The sequence below is a fragment of the Oncorhynchus clarkii genome, chromosome 25, assembly GCF_045791955.1.
Source record: "Oncorhynchus clarkii lewisi isolate Uvic-CL-2024 chromosome 25, UVic_Ocla_1.0, whole genome shotgun sequence".
Lineage (NCBI taxonomy): Eukaryota > Metazoa > Chordata > Actinopteri > Salmoniformes > Salmonidae > Oncorhynchus > Oncorhynchus clarkii.
In genome coordinates this window covers 44,898,343-44,926,146 of record NC_092171.1, presented here as the reverse complement: position 1 = coordinate 44,926,146, position 27,804 = coordinate 44,898,343, and the positions used below count along the sequence as shown (strand labels likewise).

The following is a 27,804-nucleotide window of genomic DNA, read 5'->3' as shown; positions in this document are numbered from 1 at the left end:
GGAGGCAGGTAGCCTAGTGGTTAGAGTGTACAGGTGGCAGGGAGCCTAGTGGTTAGAGTGTAGAGGAGGTAGGTAGCCTAGTGGTTAGACTGTAGAGGAGGCAGGTAGACTAGTGGTTAGAGTGTCGAGGAGGTAGCCTAGTGGTTAGACTGTAGAGGAGGCAGGTAGACTAGTGGTTAGAGTGTCGAGGAGGTAGCCTAGTGGTTAGAGTGTCGAGGAGGTAGCCTAGTGGTTAGAGTGTAGGGGAGGCAGGTAGACTAGTGGTTAGAGTGTAGGGGCGGCAGGTAGCCTAGTGGTTAGAGTGTAGGGGAGGCAGGTAGCCTAGTGGTTAGTGTGTAGGGGGGGCAGGTATCTTTTACATAGTGGTGCAGCTAAGCCAGCAATGTGGCGCAGCTCCCTCTTATTTGGGGAGAACCTTGGCTTGGTGACCATTTTGGGGATTTTAAACAATTTAAATTTCTGATTTTTGCATTTATTTCCCAGGCAGTGGTGTAAATTACTTAAGTAAAAATACTTGAAAGTACTACTTAAGTAGTTTTTCTGGGTATCTGTAGTTTGCTATTTATAATTTTTGACCATTTTTACTCCATACATTTTCCCCCGAAACCCAAACGTACATGTTGAATGCTTATCAGGACAGGAAAATGGTCTAATTCACACACTCAAAATAACATCCCAGTCATCCCTACTGCCTCTGATCTGGCGGACTTTCTAAACACATGATTCATTTGTAAATGGAGAGTTGGAGAGTGCCCCTGGCTGTCTGTAAATTAAACACAACAAGAACACGGTGCTGTCTGGTTTGCTTAATATCAGGACTTTGAAATTATTTATACCTTCACTTTTGATACTTATGTATATTTTAGCAATTACATTTACTTTTGATAATTATGTATATTTAAAACCAAGTACTTTGAAATGATTGAAACGCTATTTAGCATGAACACCGCTAACTAAGCTATCCATTTCACATCCGTTACACTGGCAGTAAGCTCTGATCTGGAGGACTTTCTATACACATGATTCATTTGTAAATGGAGAGTTGGAGAGTGCCCCTGGCTGTCTGTAAATTAAACACAACAAGAACATGGTGCCGTCTGGTTTGCTTAATTTACGGAATTCAAAAATATTTTTTGCCTAATTTTACTTTTGATACTTAAGTAAATTTTAGCAATTACATTTACTTTTAAAAAATACAGTGGGGCAAAAAAGTATTTAGTCAGCCACCAATTGTGCAAGTTCTCCCAAAGATGAGAGAGGCCCCAAACACACCGCCCGGGCAACGAAGGAGTGCCTTCGTAAGAAGCATTTCAAGGTCCTGGAGTGGCCTAGCCAGTCTCCAGATCTCAACCCCATAGAAAATCTTTGGAGGGAGTTGAATGTCTGTGTTGCCCAGCAACAGCCCCAAAACATCACTGCTCTAGAGGAGATCTGCATGGAGGAATGGGCCAAAATACCAGCAACAGTGTGTGAAAACCTTGTGAAGACTTACAGAAAACGTTTGACCTCTGTCATTGCCAACAAAGGGTATATAACAAAGTATTGAGATAAACTTTTGTTATTGACCAAATACTTATTTTCCACCATAATTTGCAAATAAATAAATTAAAAATCCTACAATGTGATTTTCTGGATTTTTTTTCTCTCATTTTGTCTGTCATAGTTGAAGTGTACCTATGATGAAAGTTACAGGCCTCTCTCATCTTTTTAAGTGGGAGAACTTGCACAATTGGTGGCTGACTAAATACTTTTTTGCCCCACTGTAAATATATTTAAGTATATTATATTATAGTATATTATATTTAAATATACTAAGTATATTTAAAACCAAATACTTTTACACTTTTCTTTCAAGTAGGATTTTATTGGGTGACTCACTTTTACTTGAGTCATTTTCTATTAAGGTATCTTTACATTTACTCAAGTATGACAATTTTTTTCTCACCAATGTTCCCTGGACACTCTGGACAAATATGAATTATTCCCGGTATTGAAACTTGGTGGATAAAAAAAAAAAAAAGCTAATTAAAGATAATTCCCAGGTTATAACATACATGTTGATGTTTGTTCCCAACCTGCCCTGATTGTGTCATCCCCCAGAGTGGCTGAGGCTGAAGGTGTCGGGGCAGCACTGTGAAACTCTGGAGCTCAACACGGAGGATAGACAACGCATAGAGGAGATCAAGAGAGAGATACTCTTTAAACACCCACTACAGGTACTGTCTTAGTCACTCAATACCAAACACCCACTACAGGTCCTGTCTTAGTCACTCAATACCAAACACACACTACAGGTCCTGTCTTAGTCACTCAATACCAAACACACACTACAGGTACCGTCTTAGTCACTCAATACCAAACACCCACTACAGGTACTGTCTTAGTCACTCAATACCAAACACCCACTACAGGTACTGTCTTAGTCACTCAATACCAAACACCCACTACAGGTCCTGTCTTAGTCACTCAATACCAAACACCCACTACAGGTCCTGTCTTAGTCACTCAATACCAAACACACACTACAGGTACTATCTTAGTCACTCAATACCAAACACCCACTACAGGTCCTGTCTTAGTCACTCAATACCAAACACACACTACAGGTAACACACTCAATACCAAACACACACTACAGGTACTGTCTTAGTCACTCAATACCAAACACACACTACAGGTACTGTCTTAGTCACTCAATACCAAACACACACTACAGGTACTGTCTTAGTCACTCAATACCAAACACACACTACAGGTACTGTCTTAGTCACTCAATACCAAACACCACTACAGGTACTGTCTTAGTCACTCAATACCAAACACACACTACAGGTACTGTCTTAGTCACTCAATACCAAACACACACTACAGGTACTGTCTTAGTCACTCAATACCAAACACACACTACAGGTACTGTCTTAGTCACTCAATACCAAACACCCACTACAGGTCCTGTCTTAGTCACTCAATACCAAACACCCACTACAGGTACTGTCTTAGTCACTCAATACCAAACACCCACTACAGGTACTGTCTTAGTCACTCAATACCAAACACCCACTACAGGTACTGTCTTAGTCACTCAATACCAAACACCCACTACAGGTACTGTCTTAGTCACTCAATACCAAACACCCACTACAGGTACTGTCTTAGTCACTCAATACCAAACACCCACTACAGGTACTGTCTTAGTCACTCAATACCAAACACCCACTACAGGTCCTGTCTTAGTCACTCAATACCAAACACCCACTACAGGTACTGTCTTAGTCACTCAATACCAAACACCCACAACAGGTCCTGTCTTAGTCACTCAATACCAAACACACACTACAGGTACTGTCTTAGTCACTCAATACCAAACACACACTACAGGTACTGTCTTAGTCACTCAATACCAAACACACACTACAGGTACTGTCTTAGTCACTCAATACCAAACACACACTACAGGTACTTTCTTAGTCACTCAATACCAAACACCCACTACAGGTACTATCTTAGTCACTCAATACCAAACACCCACTACAGGTACTATCTTAGTCACTCAATACCAAACACCCACTAAAGGTACTGTCATAGTCGCTCCTACTCAATACCAAACACCCACCCACTAAAGGTACTATCAGGAATCACTCCTGAACACCAAATGTATAGGCAAGGCTCAACTTCCTCACTCTCTGTTTTAAACCATGTGAATGTTGTCTCATTTTGATGCTAGCCTCCTCTCCTTGGACTGCCCCGGTGTGGTGGGTAAGGTAACTGTGAGGTGTGTCAGTCTCAGGCATGGTGTGATGTTCCAAGAAATCTGTTTATGAACCTGTTACACCAACTAGCCTATCCTAGCATCTAAGCAGGTTTTAGATGTTTCACAATTTTGTTGTAGTCCTGAACTAGCTCATCTTATCCAGCTTGTCAAGGGCTTGATAATGAGCAGTAGTCCTGAACTAGCTCATCTTATCCACCTTGTCAAGGGCTTGATAATGAGCAGTAGTCCTGAACTAGCTCATCTTATCCACCTTGTCAAGGGCTTGATAATGAGCAGTAGTCCTGAACTAGCTCATCTTATCCACCTTGTCAAGGGCTTGATAATGAGCAGTAGTCCTGAACTAGCTCATCTTATCCACCTTGTCAAGGGCTTGATAATGAGCAGTAGTCCTGAACTAGCTCATCTTATCCACCTTGTCAAGGGCTTGATAATGAGCAGTAGTCCTGAACTAGCTCATCTTATCCAGCTTGTCAAGGGCTTGATAATGAGCAGTAGTCCTGAACTAGCTCATCTTATCCACCTTGTCAAGGGCTTGATAATGAGTTGACTATCTCCGGAATAGATCAAACACGTGGAATGGCTGGGTGTGGTGGTTCTTCTTCAAGAATGTTGTTTTTCAAACCTCTTAACTATCTTTGTTAAGGTTGAAAAAATTTTGTAACTGAAAAAAAATCCCAGGTTTTCCAGCGATCCCTAGTTGTAGGATTCCTGGATTTCCTGCTTATTCCCTCCTAATTCCAGGAATATTCAAACCGGGATTTCTAGAAAACCAGGGAGTTTTGGTAAAAATACAGGAATTTTGCGATCCTAATCTAAGCCGTTTGCTACTATTGCTTCTCTCTGAGAGGGAAGATGGCGTCGTACTGTATGCCTGCCGTCTTGCTAGCTCCAACCCACGTTGCTATTTTGTGATTCTTTTGACGTTTATCTTAACTTTTTTTTTCTCACTTAAATGTATCGGCTATCATTTCTTATTGTTCGACTTTTTGAATCATCAGATCGGCAGTTATTAACCTTAATTCCGGCTTCGACTTCGACTCATCAGCCCTGGGCTCGTTGTGTCATTCCGACGCTATTTTCGGGCTACCCAAGAGGAAATGCCGGCCAAAAAGAAGCAGGAGAAGGGATTCTCCGTTCACCGAGCGGACAGGCCATTAGGTTCACGGAAATCAAGAGGGGCAGGGGTATGTCTCTAAATCAACAGCAAATGGTGTGTTGACTCTAGTGCAGTGTAAGTCTCTACCCATTGTTCACCCATCTTGGAATACCTGATTGTCAAATGCAGACCCATCTACCTCCAGAGAGAGTTTATTTGTCATCAAGACTGCTGTAGATATTCCACGTCAGGACAACCACAACAGGCTGTAACTTAACGAACTGGACGAGGCTACGAACAACAGGCGGGAATCCATGGCTGCGTTTCAATTTCCGACACGTAATGCGCGACTTCCAGCAACACGTCTCCTTTGCCACTAGGGGCGCTAAAGACCACTCTTACTCTACTCACACGCAAGCGTTAAAGGCCCTCCCTTATCCGCCCCCATGATTCTATACTCCTGCTTCCTGTCTACAAGTAGAAGAAGCTCAAACAGGAAGTGCCCGTGACACGCTCCATTGAGAAATGATCCTCTGAATCGGAGGCTATGCTATAGGACTGCTTTGCTAAGTCTGACTAGAATATGTTCTGGGACTCCGTCAATAGCGTCGATGAGCTAATCACCTCCGTCACCGCCTTCATTAGGGAATGCATCGCCGATGTCGTCCCCACAGTGAGGGTTCGCTGCTTAACCCAATCAAAAGCCCTGGATTAACACAGAGGTTGGTGCTAAGCTAAAGGACAGGGCTACCACACACAGAGCTATCACAGGGCTACCACACACAGAGCTATCACAGAGCTACCACACACAGGGCTACCACACACAGAGCTATCACAGGGCTACCACACACAGAGCTATCACAGGGCTACCACACACAGAGCTATCACAGGGCTACCACACACAGAGCTATCACAGAGCTACCACACACAGGGCTACCACACACAGAACTATCACAGGGCTACCACACACAGAACTATCACAGGGCTACCACACACAGAGCTATCACAGGGCTACCACACACAGAGCTATCACAGGGCTACCACACACAGAGCTATCACAGAGCTACCACACACAGGGCTACCACACACAGAGCTATCACAGGGCTACCACACACAGAGCTATCACAGGGCTACCACACACAGAGCTATCACAGAGGTACCACACACAGAGCTATCACAGGGCTACCACACACAGAGCTATCACAGACAACCTTGATGCTACTGCTGAGGACAGGAACAAGTACAAGAAGTCCCACTACAACCTCTGCAGAGCCATCAAACATCAAAAGGACCATATAGGAACAAGGTATAATCATATTACTCTGACGCCCGCCGCATGTGGCAAGGGGCTACAGTTCATTACGGATTACAAAGGAAGACCCAACCGTGATCTGCCCAACGATGCCTCTCTAACAGACAAACTCACTGCATTTTACATCCGACAAAAACAACACAGAGTTGTGCATGAGGGCACCCGCTGACCCAGAGGACTGGGTTATCTCGCTCTCAGTCAAGTCCTAAGGTCGCGGGGCCGGACTGTAATTCCCGGGGCGAGTTCCCAGCATGCACAGACCAGCTGGAAGGCCTATTGACTGTTATTTTCAACCTCTCCTCGTCCCAGTCTGTAATGCCCACATGTCTCAAGCTGACCACCATCGTTCCTGTTCCTAAGAACTCTTGAGGCTACCTGCCACAATGACTACCACCCTGTAGCACTCACACCTGTAATCATGAAGTGTTTTGAAAGGCTGGTTATGGCTAACATCAACTCCACCATCCCTTACATAATATGACCCACTCCAATGTGCATGCTGCCCGCAGCAGATCCATAGACAACGCAATATCAATTGCACTCCACACTTCCCTAACCCACCTAGATAAGCGGAATACCTATGTGACAATGCTGTTCATTGAATACAGCTCAGCGTTCAACCCCAGTCCCCTCCAAGCTCGTCACTAAGCTTGTGACCCTGGGACTGAACACCTCCCTATGCAACCGGATCCTAGGGGGATGGGGGCAACTGGATCCTAGGGGGAGGGGGGCAGCTGGATCCTAGGGGGAGGGGGGCAGCTGGATCCTAGGGGGAGGGGGGCAGCTGGATCCTAGGGGGAGGGGGGCAGCTGGATCCTAGGGGGAGGGGGGCAGCTGGATCCTAGGGGGACGGGGGCAACTGGATCCTAGGGGGAGGGGGGCAACTGGATCCTAGGGGGAGGGGGGCAACTGGATCCTAGGGGGAGGGGGGCAACTGGATCCTAGGGGGAGGGGGGCAACTGGATCCTAGGGGGAGGGGGGCACCTGGATCCTAGGGGGAGGGGGCACCTGGATCCTAGGGGGAGGGGGCAACTGGATCCTAGGGGGATGGGGGCAACTGGATCCTAGGGGGATGGGGGCAACTGGATCCTAGGGTAATGGGGGCAACTGGATCCTAGGGGGATGGGGGCAACCGGATCCTAGGGGGAGGGGGGCAACCGGATCCTAGGGGGAGGGGGGGCAACCGGATCCTAGGGGGAGGGGGGCAACCGGATCCTAGGGGGAGGGGGGCAACCGGATCCTAGGGGGAGGGGGGCAACTGGATCCTAGGGGGAGGGGGGCAACTGGATCCTAGGGGGAGGGGGGCAACTGGATCCTAGGGGAGGGGGGCAACTGGATCCTAGGGGAGGGGGGAAAGTGGTACTGGAGCAACAAGTCTGACACCAACAGGCTTCTGAACAGCTTTTACTCCCCAGGACATAGACTGTAAATAGTCTGTGTAGCCATTTTGTTAACTATCTGCCTCAACTTCTACTCTGTCTTGACTTCTATTTTGTCCTGCCTCGACTTCTACTTTATCCTGCCTCGACTTCTATTTTGTCCTGTCTTGACTTCTATTTTGTCCTGTCTTGACTTCTACTTTATCCTGTCTTGACTTCGACTTTATCCTGTCTTGACTTCAACTTTATCCTGTCTTGACTTCTACTTTATCCTGTCTTGACTTCTACTTTATCCTGCCTCGACTTCTACTTTATCCTACCTCGACTTCTACTTTATCCTATCTCGACTTCTACTTTATCCTGTCTTGACTTCTACTTTATCCTGTCTTGACTTCTACTTTATCCTGCCTCGACTTCTACTTTATCCTGCCTCGACTTCTACTTTATCCTGCCTCGACTTCTACTTTATCCTATCTCGACTTCTACTTTATCCTGTCTTGACTTCTACTTTATCCTGTCTTGACTTCTACTTTATCCTGCCTCGACTTCTACTTTATCCTGCCTCGACTTCTACTTTATCCTGCCTCGACTTCTACTTTATCCTACCTCGAGTTCTACTTTATCCTGCCTCGACTTCTACTTTATCCTGCCTCGACTTCTACTTTGTCCTGCCTCGACTTCTACTTTATCCTGCCTCGACTTCTACTTTATCCTGCCTCGACTTCTACTTTATCCTATCTCGACTTCTACTTTATCCTGTCTTGACTTCTACTTTATCCTGTCTTGACTTCTACTTTATCCTGTCTTGACTTCTACTTTATCCTGCCTCGACTTCTACTTTATCCTGCCTCGACTTCTACTTTATCCTGCCTCGACTTCTACTTTATCCTGCCTCGACTTCTACTTTATCCTGCCTCGAGTTCTACTTTATCCTGCCTCGACTTCTACTTTGTCCTGCCTCGACTTCTATTTAAAAAATAATAATAATATTTGACTGAGTTTGCACACTCAACACATTGACACTACCACACACACACTCACATAACACACAAACATACTGACTCACTCACGCACACACACTCACATATCACCATCCATAGTTGCTGCTGCTACTCATCTTGATGCCTAGTCACCTTCCCTCTATATAAACCTGCCCCTACCACTCCAGTATCCCTTCACATTGTAAGTATAGAATTGGCACTGATCTTGATTACTGCGTTGTTGGGAAAGAACAAGCAAGAAAGGCATTTCACTGTACTTGTGCAGAAAAAGTTGATCTCATGGCTCCTCTGCAGTAGGGGGCAGCATGGAGTTTGTAGTGGTGGGATGGTTGTGGTGTTTTGGGACGTGTGTCCTCTCCAGCATGCTGTTCACCGGTGTGGTGTGGAGACAAGTCTTCTACCGATCGTTTCCTTTCTACTTTATGTGCGATTGAAGTCATCAAAAGCACTCAACTGGTTCAGTCTTTTGGGTGAGATGTTTTAGGAGTTAACGTCGTTTTTTATTTTCCTGGTCAGTTGATTGTGGTTCTTTCTCCTTGGTTCAGAACCCGAGGAGCACGGACACGGACAGCAGTACTGCGTCCAGCCTTGTAGGTCCAGGGGGCCAGCCTCCCTCCCTACCCCAGCCTGAGGAGCAGTTGGTTGGGGAGAAGAAGCAGTTCAGGGCCCTGAAGGCAGCAGAGGACTGTCTGTCCCACCAGCTACAGCAGCTGAGCAGGAACCCGTTTGACGACAGCGTTGAGCTGCGTACCCCTCTAAGGCAGGACCTAGAGGACCGGGTCAGACAGATCGCCCTCCGAGAGGGGTTATACGTCCTCCCTAGAACGCACCCTCCACCCCTCACCTCCATCACCATTGCCACCTCCCGCCGCTCCCCCCTCCCCGAGCCTCTACAGGTGTCCCAGTTCACCTTAGAAGGGGTCTCCCAACCCACAGTGCAGGGGTGGCTACCTCAGACACGGCCCCAGCAGCAGGGGAGGGAGAGCACCACCACCTCGACACACTGCTCCATGTCCAGAGACACATCCACCATGACTGGATCACAGGCCAACAGCAGCAGTCTGTACCCCAGAGACAGAAAGACACGCCTGGGCCAGGAGCCGGGCCAGGAGCCGAGACAGGAGCCGGGACAGGAGCCGGGACAGGAGCCGGGCCAGGAGCCGGGCCAGGAGCCGGGACAGGAGCCGGGACAGGAGCCGGGCCAGGAGCCGGGCCAGGAGCAGGTAGAATCCCAGCTGAATCTATCTTTACCGCTTACTGACTAAAGAACTAACACTGTTATAGACTAACACTGTTATAGACTAACACTGTTATAGACTGACACTGTTATTCACACTCAGATCTGTTATAGACTGACACTGTTATAGACTGACACTGTTATAGACTGACACTGTTATAGACTGACACTGTTATAGACTGACACTGTTATAGACTGACACTGTTATTCACACTCAGATCTGTTATAGACTAACACTGTTATAGACTGACACTGTTATTCACACTCAGATCTGTTATAGACCAACACTGTTATTCACACTCAGATCTGTTATAGACTGACACTGTTATAGACTAACACTGTTAATCACACTCAGATCTGTTATAGACTGACACTGTTAATCACACTCAGATCTGTTATAGACTGACACTGTTATAGACTAATACTGTTAATCACACTCAGATCTGTTATAGACTAACACTGTTAATCACACTCAGATCTGTTATAGACTAACACTGTTATAGACTGACACTGTTATAGACTGACACTGTTATTCACACTCAGATCTGTTATAGACTAACACTGTTAATCACACTCAGATCTGTTATAGACTAACACTGTTATTCACACTCAGATCTGTTATAGACTGACACTGTTAATCACACTCAGATGACCTGGTGTTTAAGAAAAGTAATGTCCTCTGGACCCTAACACTGTCACACTCTCTCTCCCTCTCCCTCCTCTTCCTCGGTCTCCCTCTCCCTCCTCTTCCTCGGTCTCCCTCTCCCTCCTCTTCCTCGGTCTTCCTCTCTCCCATCCAGCTGCCTGGTAGAGACCAAGAGAACCCCTTTACTGGTCCTCCCCACTCTGCAGCTCCTCTCCCTCTGACCCCAGGCATGTACGGGCAGATTTCCCGGTCTCACCCCGACGAAGGACGTCCTGGGTCCATCATGGGTTCTGGAGCAGACTGGGTCTCTGGAGCTTGGACCACCAGGACGGGTCAGGTCTCCCACCTCCACGTCACCCTCTCCCCTGGTCCTAAAGGGGCTGAAGAGAGGTCCCGGAGACTTCTGTCTTTTGCTCCTGTCAGACACTCCTCTGCCGTCTCCAGCAGTGTTGACGAAGACGAGAGCCTAGGTTACGCCCCCGAGCCTGCTCCGGCCAATAAGACTGGGTCGCAGGAGAACAGAGGTCCAATTTGGAGACAGGGGCAGGAGACGGCCGACGCCTCAGTCCAGATCACCACGGCAACCTCCATCTTCCCACAATGCTTCACACCTCCCCAGAGGCTGACTGGTACCGGTCCGTCTAGGCAGGCGGCGCTGACAGTTCTGTTGCCGTATAAACCACACGGTAGTGAGATGTTCTACGTACCCCAGACGCATCCTGAGCCACAGCTTTCCCCCATACGATCTGACTCCACCATGGAGAGTTCCCACCCAGGTACAGCATCTCTTATCTAGCTAGTTAAAATACATTATTTAGACGTTTCTAAACTATCTATAGTGACGCTGACAGACTGACAGGTATTCCAGGGCATTCAATAATGAATGATCCCCTCGGTCTAGAGAACTCCTGAAGGCTAACTTAGATCGTACTGTAATAGATGCTGCCACCTGGCCCCTCCTCCTCTCCTCTGGCCCCTCCTCTCTCTCCTCTGGCCCCTCCTCTCTCTCCTCTGGCCCCTCCTCTCTCTCCTCTGGCCCCTCCTCTCTTCTCTGGCCTCCTCTTCTCTGGCCCCTCCTCCTCTCCTCTGGCGTCTCCTCTGGCCTCTCCTCTGGCTTCCCCTCCTCTTCTCTGGCCCCTCCTCCTCCCCTCTGGCCTCTCCTCTGGTCTCCTCTCCTCTGGCCCCTCCTCCTCTCCTCCCCCAGACGGTTAGCAGCTGGTCTTTTGTAACAGGCACCATGTATCAAATTAATTATTCATGTTCCAGTGTGAGTGCAAGAGAGAGACAGAGGCAGTGTCAGGTCCAACAGCGATGATCCTCAGCGAGAGTAAGAGAGACAGAGGCAGTGTCAGGTCCGACAGCGATGATCCTCAGAGATAGTGAGAGAGACAGGGCTTCCTCCTTCCTCTCCGAGGCACTCACCCGTTCCTCCCGCTCTCTCTCTCTCTCTCCTCCCCAGGCTCGAACGACGCGGTGCCCCCTCGCTTCAACATAGAGATCCTGGGGTCACGAGAGCAGCAGGTGGACCAAGTGGTGGACAGAGGGGTAAACATCAAACACACAGAGGGTATCTACAGCAAGAGACAAAGACTGGGAGAAAACTACAGTATGGAGAGGACAGGTGAGCACTCAGTATAGTGAGGGTTTAACACTGGGAGAAAGGACCGGGTCAGTATAGTGATGGATAACACTGGGAGAAAGGACCGGGTCAGTATAGTGATGGATAACACTGGGAGGAAGGACCGGGTCAGTATAGTGATGGATAACACTGGGAGGAAGGACCGGGCCAGTATAGTGATGGATAACACTGGGAGGAAGGACCGGGTCAGTATAGTGAGGGTTTAACACTGGGGGGAAGGACCGGGTCAGTATAGTGATGGATAACACTGGGAGGAAGGACCGGGTCAGTATAGTGATGGATAACACTGGGAGGAAGGACCGGGTCAGTATAGTGATGGATAACACTGGGAGGAAGGACCGGGTCAGTATAGTGATGGATAACACTGGGAGGAAGGACCGTGTCAGTATAGTGATGGATAACACTGGGAGGAAGGACCGTGTCAGTATAGTGATGGATAACACTGGGAGGAAGGACCGGGTCAGTATAGTGAGGGTTTAACACTGGGAGGAAGGACCGGGTCAGTATAGTGATGGATAACACTTGGAGGAAGGACCGGGTCAGTATAGTGATGGATAACACTGGGGGAAGAACCGGGTCAGTATAGTGAGGGTTTAACACTGGGGGGAAGGACCGGGTCAGTATAGTGATGGATAACACTGTGAGGAAGGACCGGGTCAGTATAGTGATGGATAACACTTGGAGGAAGGACCGGGTCAGTATAGTGATGGATAACACTGGGGGAAGGACCGGGTCAGTATAGTGAGGTTTTAACACTGCGGGGAAGGACCGGGTCAGTATAGTGATGGATAACACTGTGAGGAAGGACCGGGTCAGTATAGTGATGGATAACACTGGGGGAAGGACCGGGTCAGTATAGTCAGGGTTTAACACTGGGAGGAAGGACCGGGTCAATATAGTGAGGGTTTAACACTGGGGGGAAGGACCGGGTCAGTATAGTGAGGGTTTAACACTGGGGGGAAGGACCGGGTCAGTATAGTGATGGATAACACTGGGAGGAAGGACCGGGTCAGTATAGTGATGGATAACACTGGGAGGAAAGACCGGGTCAGTATAGTGAGGGTTTAACACTGGGGGGAAGGACCGGGTCAGTATAGTGAGGGTTAACACTGGGGGGAAGGACCGGGTCAGTATAGTGATGGATAACACTGGGAGGAAGGACCGGGTCGTTATAGTGATGGATAACACTGGGAGAAAGGACCGGGTCGTTATAGTGATGGATAACACTGGGAGGAAGGACCGGGTCAGTATAGTGATGGATAACACTGGGGGAAGGACCGGGTCAGTATAGTGAGGGTTTAACACTGGAAGGAAGGACCGGGTCAGTATAGTGATGGATAACACTGGGAGGAAGGACCGGGTCAGTATAGTGATGGATAACACTGGGGGATGGACCGGGTCAGTATAGTGAGGGTTTAACACTGGGGGGAAGGACCGGGTCAGTATAGTGAGGGTTTAACACTGGGGGGAAGGACCGGGTCAGTATAGTGATGGATAACACTGGGGGGAAGGACCGGGTCAGTATAGTGATGGATAACACTGGGAGGAAGGACCGGGTCAGTATAGCGATGGATAACACTGGGGGGAAGGGCCGGGTCAGTATAGTGATGGATAACACTGGGGGGAAGGACCGGGTCAGTATAGTGATGGATAACACTGGGGGGAAGGACCGGGTCAGTATAGTGATGGATAACACTGGGAGGAAGGACCGGGTCAGTATAGTGAGGGTTTAACACTGGGAGGAAGGACCGGGTCAGTATAGTGATGGATAACACTTGGAGGAAGGACCGGGTCAGTATAGTGATGGATAACACTGGGGGAAGAACCGGGTCAGTATAGTGAGGGTTTAACACTGGGGGGAAGGACCGGGTCAGTATAGTGATGGATAACACTGTGAGGAAGGACCGGGTCAGTATAGTGATGGATAACACTTGGAGGAAGGACCGGGTCAGTATAGTGATGGATAACACTGGGGGAAGGACCGGGTCAGTATAGTGAGGTTTTAACACTGGGGGGAAGGACCGGGTCAGTATAGTGATGGATAACACTGTGAGGAAGGACCGGGTCAGTATAGTGATGGATAACACTGGGGGAAGGACCGGGTCAGTATAGTCAGGGTTTAACACTGGGAGGAAGGACCGGGTCAATATAGTGAGGGTTTAACACTGGGGGGAAGGACCGGGTCAGTATAGTGAGGGTTTAACACTGGGGGGAAGGACCGGGTCAGTATAGTGATGGATAACACTGGGAGGAAAGACCGGGTCAGTATAGTGAGGGTTTAACACTGGGGGGAAGGACCGGGTCAGTATAGTGAGGGTTAACACTGGGGGGAAGGACCGGGTCAGTATAGTGATGGATAACACTGGGAGGAAGGACCGGGTCGTTATAGTGATGGATAACACTGGGAGAAAGGACCGGGTCGTTATAGTGATGGATAACACTGGGAGGAAGGACCGGGTCAGTATAGTGATGGATAACACTGGGGGAAGGACCGGGTCAGTATAGTGAGGGTTTAACACTGGAAGGAAGGACCGGGTCAGTATAGTGATGGCTAACACTGGGAGGAAGGACCGGGTCAGTATAGTGATGGATAACACTGGGGGATGGACCGGGTCAGTATAGTGAGGGTTTAACACTGGGGGGAAGGGCCGGGTCAGTATAGTGATGGATACCACTGGGAGGAAGGACCGGGTCAGTATAGTGATGGATAACACTGGGGGGAAGGACCGGGTCAGTATAGTGATGGATAACACTGGGAGGAAGGACCGGGTCAATATAGTGAGGGTTTAACACTGGGGGGAAGGACCGGGTCAGTATAGTGAGGGTTTAACACTGGGGGGAAGGACCGGGTCAGTATAGTGAGGGTTTAACACTGGGGGGAAGGACCGGGTCAGTATAGTGAGGGTTTAACACTGGGGGGAAGGACCGGGTCAATATAGTGAGGGTTTAACACTGGGGGGAAGGACCGAGTCAGTATAGTGATGGATAACACTGGGAGGAAGGACCGGGTCAGTATAGTGATGGATAACACTGGGGGGAAAGACCGGGTCAGTATAGTGATGGATAACACTGGGAGGAATGACCGGGTCAGTATAGTGATGGATAACACTGGGAGGAAGGACCGGGTCAATATAGTGAGGGTTTAACACTGGGGGGAAGGACCGGGTCAATATAGTGAGGGTTTAACACTGGGAGGAAGGACCGGGTCAATATAGTGAGGGTTTAACACTGGGGGGAAGGACCGGGTCAGTATTGTGAGGGTTTAAATCAAATCAAATCAAATGTTATTGGTCACATACACATGGTTAGCAGATGTTAATGTGACTGTAGCGAAATGCTTGTGCTTCTAGTTCTGACAATGCAGTAATAACCAACAAGTAATCTAGCTAACAATTCCAAAACTACTGTCTTGTACACAGTGTAAGGGGATAAAGAATATGTACATAAGGATATATGAATGAGTGATGGTACAGAGCAGCATAGGCAAGATACAGTAGATGGTATCGAGTACAGTATATACATATGAGATGAGTATGTAAACAAAGTGGCATAGTTACTGGCTAGTGATACATGTATTACATAAGGATACAGTAGATGATATAGAGTACAGTATATACATATACATATGAGATGAATAATGTAGGGTATGTAAACATTATATTAGGTAGCATTGTTTAAAGTGGCTAGTGATATATTTTACATAATTTCCCATCAAATCCCATTATTAAAGTGGCTGGAGTTGAGTCAGTGTGTTGGCCGCAGCCACTCAATGTTAGTGATGGCTCTTTAACAGTCTGATGGCCTTGAGATAGAAGCTGTTTTTCAGTCTCTCAGTCTCTAGCTTTGATGCACCTGTACTGACCTCGCCTTCTGGATGATAGCGGGGTGAACAGGCAGTGGCTCGGGTGGTTGTTGTCATTGATGATCTTTATGGCCTTCCTATGACATCGGGTGGTGTAGGTGTCCTGGAGGGCAGGTAGTTTGCCCCCGGTGATGCGTTGTGCAGACCTCACTACCCTCTGGAGAGCCTTACGGTTGTGGGCGGAGCAGTTGCCGTACCAGGCGGTGATACAGCCCGACAGGATGCTCTCGATTGTGCATCTGTAGAAGTTTGTGAGTGCTTTTGGTGACAAGCCGAATTTCTTCAGCCTCCTGAGGTTGAAGAGGCGCTGCTGCGCCTTCTTCACGATGCTGTCTGTGTGGGTGGACCAATTCAGTTTGTCTGTGATGTGTACGCCGAGGAACTTAAAACGTACTACCCTCTCCACTACTGTCCTGTCGATGTGGATAGGGGCGTGCTCCCTCTGCTGTTTCCTGAAGTCCACAATCATCTCCTTAGTTTTGTTGATGTTGAGTGTGAGGTTATTTTCCTGACACCACACTCCGAGGGCCCTCACCTCCTCCCTGTAGGCCGCCTCGTCGTTGTTGGTAATCAAGCCTACCACTGTAGTGTCGTCCGCAAACTTGATGATTGAGTTGGAGGCGTGCGTGGCCACGCAGTCGTGGGTGAACAGGGAGTACAGGAGAGGGCTCAGAACGCACCCTTGTGGGGCCCCAGTGTTGAGGATCAGCGGGGTGGAAATGTTGTTGCCTACCCTCACCACCTGGGGGCGGCCCGTCAGGAAGTCCAGTACCCAGTTGCACAGGGCGGGGTCGAGACCCAGGGTCTCGAGCTTGATGACGAGCTTGGAGGGTACTATGGTGTTGAATGCCGAGCTGTAGTCAATGAACAGCATTCTCACATAGGTATTCCTCTTGTCCAGATGGGTTAGGGCAGTGTGCCGTGTGGTTGAGTTTGCATCGTCTGTGGACCTATTTGTGCGGTAAGCAAATTGGAGTGGGTCTAGGGTGTCAGGTAGGGTGGAGGTGATATGGTCCTTGACTAGTCTCTCAAAGCACTTCGTGATGACGGAAGTGAGTGCTACGGGGCGGTAGTCGTTTAGCTCAGTTACCTTCGCTTTCTTGGGAACAGGAACAATGGTGGCCCTCTTGAAGCATGTGGGAGCAGCAGATTGGGATAAGGATTGATTGAATATGTCCGTAAACACACCACTGGGGGGAGAGGACCGGGTCAGTATAGTGAGGGTTTAACACTGGGGGAGAGGACCGGGTCAGTATAGTGAGGGTTTAACACTGGGAGGAAGGACCGGGTCAGTATAGTGAGGGTTTAACACTGGGGGGAAGGACCGGGTCAGTACAGTGAGGGTTTAACACTGGGGGGAAGGACCGGGTCAGTATAGTGAGGGTTTAACACTTCCCCCATGGATAACACTGGGAGGAAGGACCGGGTCAGTATAGTGAGGGTTTAACACTGGGGGGAAGGACCGGGTCAGTATAGTGATGGCTAACACTGGGAGGAAGGACTGGGTCGGTATAGTGATGGATAACACTGGGAGGAAGGACCGGGTCAGTATAGTGATGGATAACACTGGGAGGAAGGACCGGGTCAGTATAGTGAGGGTTTAACACTGGGGGGAAGGACCGGGTCAGTATAGTGATGGATAACACTGGGAGGAAGGACCGGGTCGGTATAGTGATGGATAACACTGGGAGGAAGGACCGGGTCAGTATAGTGATTGATAACACTGGGAGGAAGGACCGGGTCAGTATAGTGATGGATAACACTGGGGGAAGGACCGGGTCAGTATAGTGATGGATAACACTGGGAGGAAGGACCGGGTCAGTATAGTGATGGATAACACTGGGGGGAAGGACCGGGTCAGTATAGTGAGGGTTTAACACTGGGGGGAAGGACCGGGTCAGTATAGTGATGGATAACACTGGGGGGAAGGACCGGGTCAGTATAGTGATGGATAACACTGGGAGGAAGGACCGGGTCAGTATAGTGATGGATAACACTGGGGGGAAGGACCGGGTCAGTATAGTGATGGATAACACTGGGGGGAAGGACCGGGTCAGTATAGTGATGGATAACACTGGGGGGAAGGACCGGGTCAGTATAGTGATGGATAACACTGGGAGGAAGGACCGGGTCAGTATAGTGATGGATAACACTGGGGGAAGGACCGGGTCAGTATAGTGATGGATAACACTGGGAGGAAGGACCGGGTCAGTATAGTGATGGATAACACTGGGGGGAAGGACCGGGTCAGTATAGTGAGGGTTTAACACTGGGGGGAAGGACCGGGTCAGTATAGTGATGGATAACACTGGGGGGAAGGACCGGGTCAGTATAGTGATGGATAACACTGGGAGGAAGGACCGGGTCAGTATAGTGATGGATAACACTGGGGGGAAGGACCGGGTCAGTATAGTGATGGATAACACTGGGGGGAAGGACCGGGTCAGTATAGTGATGGATAACACTGGGGGGAAGGACCGGGTCAGTATAGTGATGGATAACACTGGGAGGAAGGACCGGGTCAGTATAGTGATGGATAACACTGGGGGGAAGGACCGGGTCAGTATAGTGATGGATAACACTGGGAGGAAGGACCGGGTCAATATAGTGAGGGTTTAACACTGGGGGGAAGGACCGGGTCAGTATAGTGAGGGTTTAACACTGGGGGGAAGGACCGGGTCAGTATAGTGATGGATAACACTGGGGGGAAGGACCGGGTCAGTATAGTGATGGATAACACTGGGAGGAAGGACCGGGTCAATATAGTGAGGGTTTAACACTGGGGGGAAGGACCGGGTCAGTATAGTGAGGGTTTAACACTGGGGGGAAGGACCGGGTCAGTATAGTGAGGGTTTAACACTGGGGGGAAGGACCGGGTCAGTATAGTGATGGATAACACTGGGGGAAGGACCGGGTCAGTATAGTGAGGGTTTAACACTGGGGGGAAGGACCGGGTCAGTAAAGTGAGAGTTTAACACTGGGGGGAAGGACCGGGTCAGTATAGTGATGGATAACACTGGGGGGAAGGACCGGGTCAGTATAGTGATGGATAACACTGGGAGGAAGGACCGGGTCAGTATAGTGATGGATAACACTGGGGGGAAGGACCGGGTCAGTATAGTGAGGGTTTACCACTGGGAGAAAGGACCGGGTCAGTATAGTGAGGGTTTACCACTGGGAGATAGGACCGGGTCAGTATAGTGAGGGTTTAACACTGGGGGGAAGGACCGGGTCAGTATAGTGATGGATAACACTGGGGGGAAGGACCGGGTCAGTATAGTGATGGATAACACTGGGAGGAAGGACCGGGTCAGTATAGTGATGGATAACACTGGGGGGAAGGACCGGGTCAGTATAGTGATGGATAACACTGGGGGGAAGGACCGGGTCAGTATAGTGATGGATAACACTGGGGGGAAGGACCGGGTCAGTATAGTGATGGATAACACTGGGAGGAAGGACCGGGTCAGTATAGTGATGGATAACACTGGGGGAAGGACCGGGTCAGTATAGTGATGGATAACACTGGGAGGAAGGACCGGGTCAGTATAGTGATGGATAACACTGGGGGGAAGGACCGGGTCAGTATAGTGAGGGTTTAACACTGGGGGGAAGGACCGGGTCAGTATAGTGATGGATAACACTGGGGGGAAGGACCGGGTCAGTATAGTGATGGATAACACTGGGAGGAAGGACCGGGTCAGTATAGTGATGGATAACACTGGGGGGAAGGACCGGGTCAGTATAGTGATGGATAACACTGGGGGGAAGGACCGGGTCAGTATAGTGATGGATAACACTGGGGGGAAGGACCGGGTCAGTATAGTGATGGATAACACTGGGAGGAAGGACCGGGTCAGTATAGTGATGGATAACACTGGGGGGAAGGACCGGGTCAGTATAGTGATGGATAACACTGGGAGGAAGGACCGGGTCAATATAGTGAGGGTTTAACACTGGGGGGAAGGACCGGGTCAGTATAGTGAGGGTTTAACACTGGGGGGAAGGACCGGGTCAGTATAGTGATGGATAACACTGGGGGGAAGGACCGGGTCAGTATAGTGATGGATAACACTGGGAGGAAGGACCGGGTCAATATAGTGAGGGTTTAACACTGGGGGGAAGGACCGGGTCAGTATAGTGAGGGTTTAACACTGGGGGGAAGGACCGGGTCAGTATAGTGAGGGTTTAACACTGGGGGGAAGGACCGGGTCAGTATAGTGATGGATAACACTGGGGGAAGGACCGGGTCAGTATAGTGAGGGTTTAACACTGGGGGGAAGGACCGGGTCAGTAAAGTGAGAGTTTAACACTGGGGGGAAGGACCGGGTCAGTATAGTGATGGATAACACTGGGGGGAAGGACCGGGTCAGTATAGTGATGGATAACACTGGGAGGAAGGACCGGGTCAGTATAGTGATGGATAACACTGGGGGGAAGGACCGGGTCAGTATAGTGAGGGTTTACCACTGGGAGAAAGGACCGGGTCAGTATAGTGAGGGTTTACCACTGGGAGATAGGACCGGGTCAGTATAGTGAGGGTTTAACACTGGGGGGAAGGACCGGGTCAGTATAGTGATGGATAACACTGGGGGGAAGGACCGGGTCAGTATAGTGATGGATAACACTGGGAGGAAGGACCGGGTCAGTATAGTGATGGATAACACTGGGAGAAAGGACCGGGTCAGTATTGTGAGTGTTTAACACTGGGAGAAAGGACCGGGTCAGTATAGTGATGGATAACACTGGGAGAAAGGACCGGGTCAGTATAGTGATGGATAACACTGGGAGAGGACCGGGTCAGTATAGTGATGGATAACACTGGGAGAAAGGACCGGGTCAGTATAGTGATGGATAACACTGGGAGAAAGGACCGGGTCAGTATTGTGAGTGTTTAACACTGGGAGAAAGGACCGGGTCAGTATAGTGAGGGTTTAACACTGGGAGAAAGGACCGGGTCAGTATAGTGAGGGTTTAACACTGGGGGGAAGGACCGGGTCAGTATAGTGAGGAATAACACTGGGGGAAGGACCGGGTCAGTATAGTGAGGGTTTAACACTGGGGGGAAGGACCGGGTCAGTAAAGTGAGAGTTTAACACTGGGGGGAAGGACCGGGTCAGTATAGTGATGGATAACACTGGGGGGAAGGACCGGGTCAGTATAGTGATGGATAACACTGGGAGGAAGGACCGGGTCAGTATAGTGATGGATAACACTGGGGGGAAGGACCGGGTCAGTATAGTGAGGGTTTACCACTGGGAGAAAGGACCGGGTCAGTATAGTGAGGGTTTACCACTGGGAGATAGGACCGGGTCAGTATAGTGAGGGTTTAACACTGGGAGAAAGGACCGGGTCAGTATAGTGATGGATAACACTGGGAGAAAGGACCGGGTCAGTATAGTGATGGATAACACTGGGAGAGGACCGGGTCAGTATAGTGATGGATAACACTGGGAGAAAGGACCGGGTCAGTATAGTGATGGATAACACTGGGAGAAAGGACCGGGTCAGTATTGTGAGTGTTTAACACTGGGAGAAAGGACCGGGTCAGTATAGTGAGGGTTTAACACTGGGAGAAAGGACCGGGTCAGTATAGTGAGTGTTTAACACTGGGAGATAGGACCGGGTCAGTATAGTGAGGGTTTAACACTGGGAGAAAGGACCGGGTCAGTATAGTGAGTGTTTAACACTGGGAGAAAGGACCGGGTCAGTATAGTGAGGGTTTAACACTGGGAGAAAGGACCGGGTCAGTATAGTGAGGGTTTAACACTGGGAGAAAGGACCGGGTCAGTATAGTGAGGGTTTAACACTGGGAGAAAGGACCGGGTCAGTATAGTGAGGGTTTAACACTGGGAGAAAGGACCGGGTCAGTATAGTGAGGGTTTAACACTGGGAGAAAGGACCGGGTCAGTATAGTGAGGGTTTAACACTGGGAGAAAGGACCGGGTCAGTATAGTGATGGATAACACTGGGAGGAAGGACCGGGTCAGTATAGTGATGGATAACACTGGGAGAAAGGACCGGGTCAGTATAGTGAGGGTTTAACACTGGGATAAAGGACCGGGTCAGTATAGTGATGGATAACACTGGGAGAAAGGACCGGGTCAGTATAGTGAGGGTTTACCACTGGGAGAAAGGACCGGGTCAGTATAGTGAGGGTTTAACACTGGGATAAAGGACCGGGTCAGTATAGTGATGGATAACACTGGGAGAAAGGACCGGGTCAGTATAGTGAGGGTTTAACACTGGGAGAAAGGACCGGGTCAGTATAGTGAGGGTTTAACACTGGGAGGAAGGACCGGGTCAGTATAGTGAGGGTTTACCACTGGGAGAAAGGACCGGGTCAGTATAGTGAGTGTTTAACACTGGGAGAAAGGACCGGGTCAGTATAGTGAGGGTTTAACACTGGGAGAAAGGACCGGGTCAGTATAGTGATGGATAACACTGGGAGAGGACCGGGTCAGTATAGTGAGGGTTTAACACTGGGAGAAAGGACCGGGTCAGTATAGTGAGGGTTTAACACTGGGAGAAAGGACCGAGTCAGTATAGTGATGGATAACACTGGGAGAAAGGACCGGGTCAGTATTGTGAGGGTTTAACACTGGGAGAAAGGACCGGGTCAGTATAGTGAGGGTTTACCACTGGGAGAAAGGACCGGGTCAGTATTGTGAGGGTTTAACACTGGGAGAAAGGACCGGGTCAGTATAGTGAGGGTTTAACACTGGGAGAAAGGACCGGGTCAGTATTGTGAGGGTTTAACACTGGGAGAAAGGACCGGGTCAGTATAGTGATGGATAACACTGGGAGAAAGGACCGGGTCAGTATAGTGAGGGTTTAACACTAGGGGGAAGGACCGGGTCAGTATTGTATACAGTATGTATATATTTAATGGACAGTGTCACTGCTTTGTTTGTCAATTTTCTCTTGAATTCTTAACCAGATACCATTTCCACCCTCAGGTACCACCGTGCCAGACGATGAAGGCCAACCATTGGTTGACCAGCGTACTCCACAGTCAAAATGCTTCTCTCATGTCACAGGAGGGTTAACCAGAGTACCTGCTATACCAATCACAACCACTAGAGGACCTGCTGTACCAATCACCACCACTAGAGGACCTGCTATACCAACCACCACCACTAGAGGACCTGCTATACCAACCACCACCACTAGAGGACCTGCTATACCAACCACCACCACTAGAGGACCTGCTATACCAACCACCACCACTAGAGGACCTGCTATACCAACCACCACCACTAGAGGACCTGCTATACCAACCACCACCACTAGAGGCCCTGCTGTACCAACCACCACTATTAGAGGTCCTGCTGTACCAACCACCACCACTAGAGGACCTGCTATACCAACCACCACCACTAGAGGACCTGCTATACCAACCACCACCACTAGAGGACCATCTGTGGCCATGAGAGACCATGGAACCTCAATCACCACCTCCACACACACCCAGGGTGTCCCAGACACAGACCACCCTGTCCAGCCCTCCCTTCGCTGCAGCCTGGGGGTGGGGGAAGAGGAGCTGGAGGTGTTTCAGCCTCTGCATGTAGAGATGGATTATAGTTCCATGGACCTCCACCATCACTTCCCCAAAACCCACCATCTCCACATGGACCACCAGATCTCCAACGCTCACCTTGTCCGAACCTCAGCCCCTCACCCAGGGATGGAGCGAGAGCCGGGGAGGCGGGACCACAGTCTAGCCCAGCAGAGTGGCAGCACTCTGGACCAACTGTGGCGCAGGTTCAGTGAGAGGTGGAGCCTGGAGGAGGCCCGGCCCACCAATGAGAGAGAGGCGTCCCTGCTGGAGCGGCTGGAGCGTCTGTCCCGCCTCATCCACAGCACCGGGACCTCCGCCCCGCCAGAGCCAACGCAGCAGACTGATACCACAGAACAAGAGGGAGGAGGGAGGAGAAGAGAACGAAAGAGTAGTAGGAAGGAGGAAGAGAGGAGAAGAGGAGGTGTGGAGGAAGGGAGGAGTAGGAGAGAGGAGAGCAGCAGTGGCCGGAGTGATCCCCATGCTAAAGCTAACCAGGCTAAGGCTAGTGTTCCCCGCCAGGCCTGGGAGCAGCAGGATGAGGAGCCCCAGCCCGCAGAGGGGGAGGACAGCTCTAGCCCCTCCCATGGTCCGGCCCACAGCTTTAGCCCCTCCCACCTCCCGGCCCGCAGCCAATACCTGTGTCCAGCAGAGAGAGAGAGGTCTGGGAGCGTCTCAGGGGAGACCAGCAGCTCCATGTCAACAATAGACACAGCCCGACTGGTGAGGGCCTTCGGAGCCCACAGGGTCAGAGGGCTGAATACACAAGGTGGGTTCAGCAAGGGTTCCATGTCAACAATAGACACAGCCCGACTGGTGAGGGCCTTCGGAGCCCACAGGGTCAGAGGGCTGAATACACAAGGTGGGTTCAGCAAGGGTTCCATGCCAACAATAGACACAGCCCGACTGGTGAGGGCCTTCGGAGCCCACAGGGTCAGAGGGCTGAATACACAAGGTGGGTTCAGCAAGGGTTCCATGTCAACAATAGACACAGCCCGACTGGTGAGGGCCTTCGGGGAGCCCACAGGGTCAGAGGGCTGAATACACAAGGTGGGTTCAGCAAGGTGAGGGCCTTCGGAGACCACAGGGTCAGAGGGCTGAATACACAAGGTGGGTTCAGCAAGGTGAGGGCCTTCGGAGCCCACCGGTTCAGAGGGCTGAATACACAAGGTGGGTTCAGCAAGGGTTCTGCTTGAGGTGAACATGTTACTTAGGAACACTTTTCAATTCAACAATATTTTTAATGAACATTAGCTAACGTTTACGAACTATTCTCCTTTTGTTCAACTCACCTAGGGACCAGCCACAGGACCAATCACAGGACCAGTCACAGCCTTAGTAAACTGTACAGCACCATCCTCCAGCAGAGGCAGAGCAAGGAGCAGAGGAGAGGGAGGCCCAGAGAGACTCCTCATATCCCTCCAGTCCCCTCAGAGTCTACTGGCACTGATAACTCTGTAGTATGTCTACCGTTCTGTTGACTTGTTCTTCTGTCTCTCTCTCTCCTCTCTCTCCTCTCCTCTCTCTCTTCTCTCCATCTCTCTCTCTCCTCTCCCTCTCTCTCCTCTCTCTTCTCTCCATCTCTCTTCCTCTCTCTCCTCACTCCTCTCTCTTCTCTCCATCTCTCTCTTCTCTCTTTCTCTTCTCTCTCTCCTCTCTCTTCTCTCTCTCTCTCCTCTCTCTCTTCTCTCCCTCTCTCTCCTCTCTCTTCTCTCCATCTCTCTCTCTTCTCTCCCTCTCTCTCTCTCTTCTCTCCATCTCTCTCTCTTCTCTCCCTCTCTCTTCTCTCCCTCTCTCTTCTCTCCATCTCTCTCTTCTCTCCATCTCTCTCTTCTCTCTCTCTCTTCTCTCCATCTCGCTCTCTTCTCTCCATCTCTCTCTCTCCTCTCTCTCTCTTCTCTCTCTCTCTCTTCTCTCCCTCATCTCTCTCTCAATTTCAATTCAATAACTTTATTGTCATGGGAAACATATGTTATCATTGCCAAAGCAAGTGAAATAGATCAGAAATTAAAAAGTGAAATAAACAGTAAAAATGAACAGTAAACATTACACTTCCAAAATAAAGATTTAAAATGTCATATGATGTCTATATACAGTGTTGTAATGGTCTGCAAATAGTTCAAGTACAAAACGGAAAATAAATAAGCATAAATATGGGTTGTATTTACAATGGTGTGTGTTCTTCACTGGTTGCCCTTTTCTCGTGGCAACAGGTCACACATCTTGCTGCTGTGATGGCACACTGTGGAATTTTACCCAGTAGATTTGGGAGTGTATCAAAATTTGGTTTATTTTCGAATTCTTTGTGGATCTGTGTAATCTGAGGGAAATATGTCTCTCTAATATGGTCATACATTGGGCAGGAGGTTAGGAAGTGCAGCTCAGTTTCCACCTCATTTTGTGGGCAGTGAGCACATAGCCTGTCTTCTCTTGAGAGCCATGTCTGCCTACGGCTGCCTTTCTCAATAGCAAGGCTATGCTCACTGAGTCTGTACATAGTCAAAGCTTTCCTTAATTTTGGGTCAGTCACAGTGGTCAGGTATTCTGCCGCTGTGTACTCTCTGTGTAGGGCCAAATAGCATTCTAGTTTGCTTTGTTTTTTTTGTTAATTCTTTCCAATGTGTCAAGTAATTATCTTTTTGTTTTCTCATGATTTGGTTGGGTCTAATTGTGCTGCTGTCCTGGGGCTCTGTGGGGTCTGTTTGCCTCTCTCTCTCCTCCCTCACTCTCCTCTCCGCTCTCTCTACCCTTTCTGTTATAAAACTGTTTGTTTTCAGACCCATCTTTCTCAGGCTCTCTGTTCTCTACTGTATATTGAATGATCTATAGTTTTGATAGCCATTGATCGGCTCCTGTGTATTGTGGCTCCTCAGATTCCAGCTGACTCTGCATCTTCAACCAGCACCTACACCCTCCCCTCGCATCGTGGCCCCTCCCACTCCAAGAAGGCAGTCAAACATGTCAACAAAGGCGTACAGGCAGGTCAGTAACCCAGTATGTTCTGAAAATAATATGTACACTGAACAAAAATATAAACGCAACATGCAACAATTTCAAATATTTTACTGAGTTACAGTTCATATCAGGAAATCAGTGTTTACAGACCCTTTGACTATTTCCACATTTTGTTACTTTTTCAGCCTCATTCTAAAATGGATTCAATTGTTTTTTTCCTCATCAATCTACACACAATAACCCATAATGACATCACAATAACCCATAATGACATCACAATACCCCATAATGACATCACAATACCCCATAATGACATCACAATACCCCATAATGACATCACAATACCCCATAATGACAAAGCAAAAAAAAGTTTTTAGAAATTTTCGCAAATGTATGTAAAAATGAAATAAATATATTAAATCACATTTACATAAGTATTCAGAGTCTTTACTCAGTACTTTGTTGAATAACCTTTGGCAGAGATTACAGCCTCCTTGAGTCTACAGCTTGGCATTCAGGCCAAAGAGTTCAATCTTGTTTTCATCAGAGCAGAGAACCTTGTTTCTCATGGTCTGAGAGTCCTTTAGGTGCCTCATGGTAAACTCCAAGCGAGCTGTCATGTTCCTTTTACTGAGGAGTGGCTTCCATCTGGCCACTCTACCATAAAGGCCTGATTGGTGAAGTGCTGCAGAGATTGTTGTCCTTCTGGAAGGTTCTCCCGTCTCCACAGAGGAACTCTGGAGCTCTGTCAGAGTGACCATCGGGTTCTTGGTCACCTTCCAGACCAATGCCCTTCTTCCCCAAATGCTCAGTTTTCCTTGGCGTGCCAGCTCTAAGAGTCTTCATGGCTTCTTCCATTTCAGAACGATGGAGGCCACTGTGTTCTTGGGGACCTTCAATACTGCAGAAAGTTGTTGGTACCCATCCCCAGATCTGTGACTCGACACAATCCTGTCTTGGAGCTCTACGGACAATTCCTTCCACCTCACGGCTTGGTTTTTGCTCTGACATGCACTGTCAACTGCATTCATCACAGGTGGACAACTTGTTTGTGCTTTGTCATTATGGGGCGTTGTGCGTAGATTGATGAGGGGAGAAAAATATTGAATCAATTTTAAAATAAGGCTGTAACTAAAGGGGAAGGGGTCTGAATACTTTCCAAATGCACTGTATAAGGAATTCAGTCAATTGAAATATATTCATTAGGCCCTAATCTATGAATTTCACGTTACTGGGAATACAGATGTTGGTCACAGAGACCTAAAACCTCTTAAGGATCTGACCCTGTTTTTCGAAATTTCTCCTAAAATAACACACCCAAATCTAACTGCCTGTAGCTCAGGACCT

At 49.1% G+C, this 27,804-nt stretch overlaps 1 protein-coding gene across 1 annotated transcript in view; it reads left to right on the top strand.

The window, feature by feature from the left end:
- Positions 1-27,804, top strand: part of LOC139383663 (ALMS1 centrosome and basal body associated protein) — a 78,953-nt gene that overhangs the window by 17,455 nt on the left and 33,694 nt on the right. Inside the window, 9 exon segments of the mRNA XM_071128198.1 lie at positions 2,101-2,198; positions 2,200-2,216; positions 8,922-8,940; positions 9,106-9,783; positions 10,598-11,219; positions 11,903-12,064; positions 22,904-24,271; positions 24,799-24,962; positions 26,376-26,484. Of these exon segments, the coding sequence (XP_070984299.1) occupies positions 2,101-2,198; positions 2,200-2,216; positions 8,922-8,940; positions 9,106-9,783; positions 10,598-11,219; positions 11,903-12,064; positions 22,904-24,271; positions 24,799-24,962; positions 26,376-26,484 (3,237 nt within the window).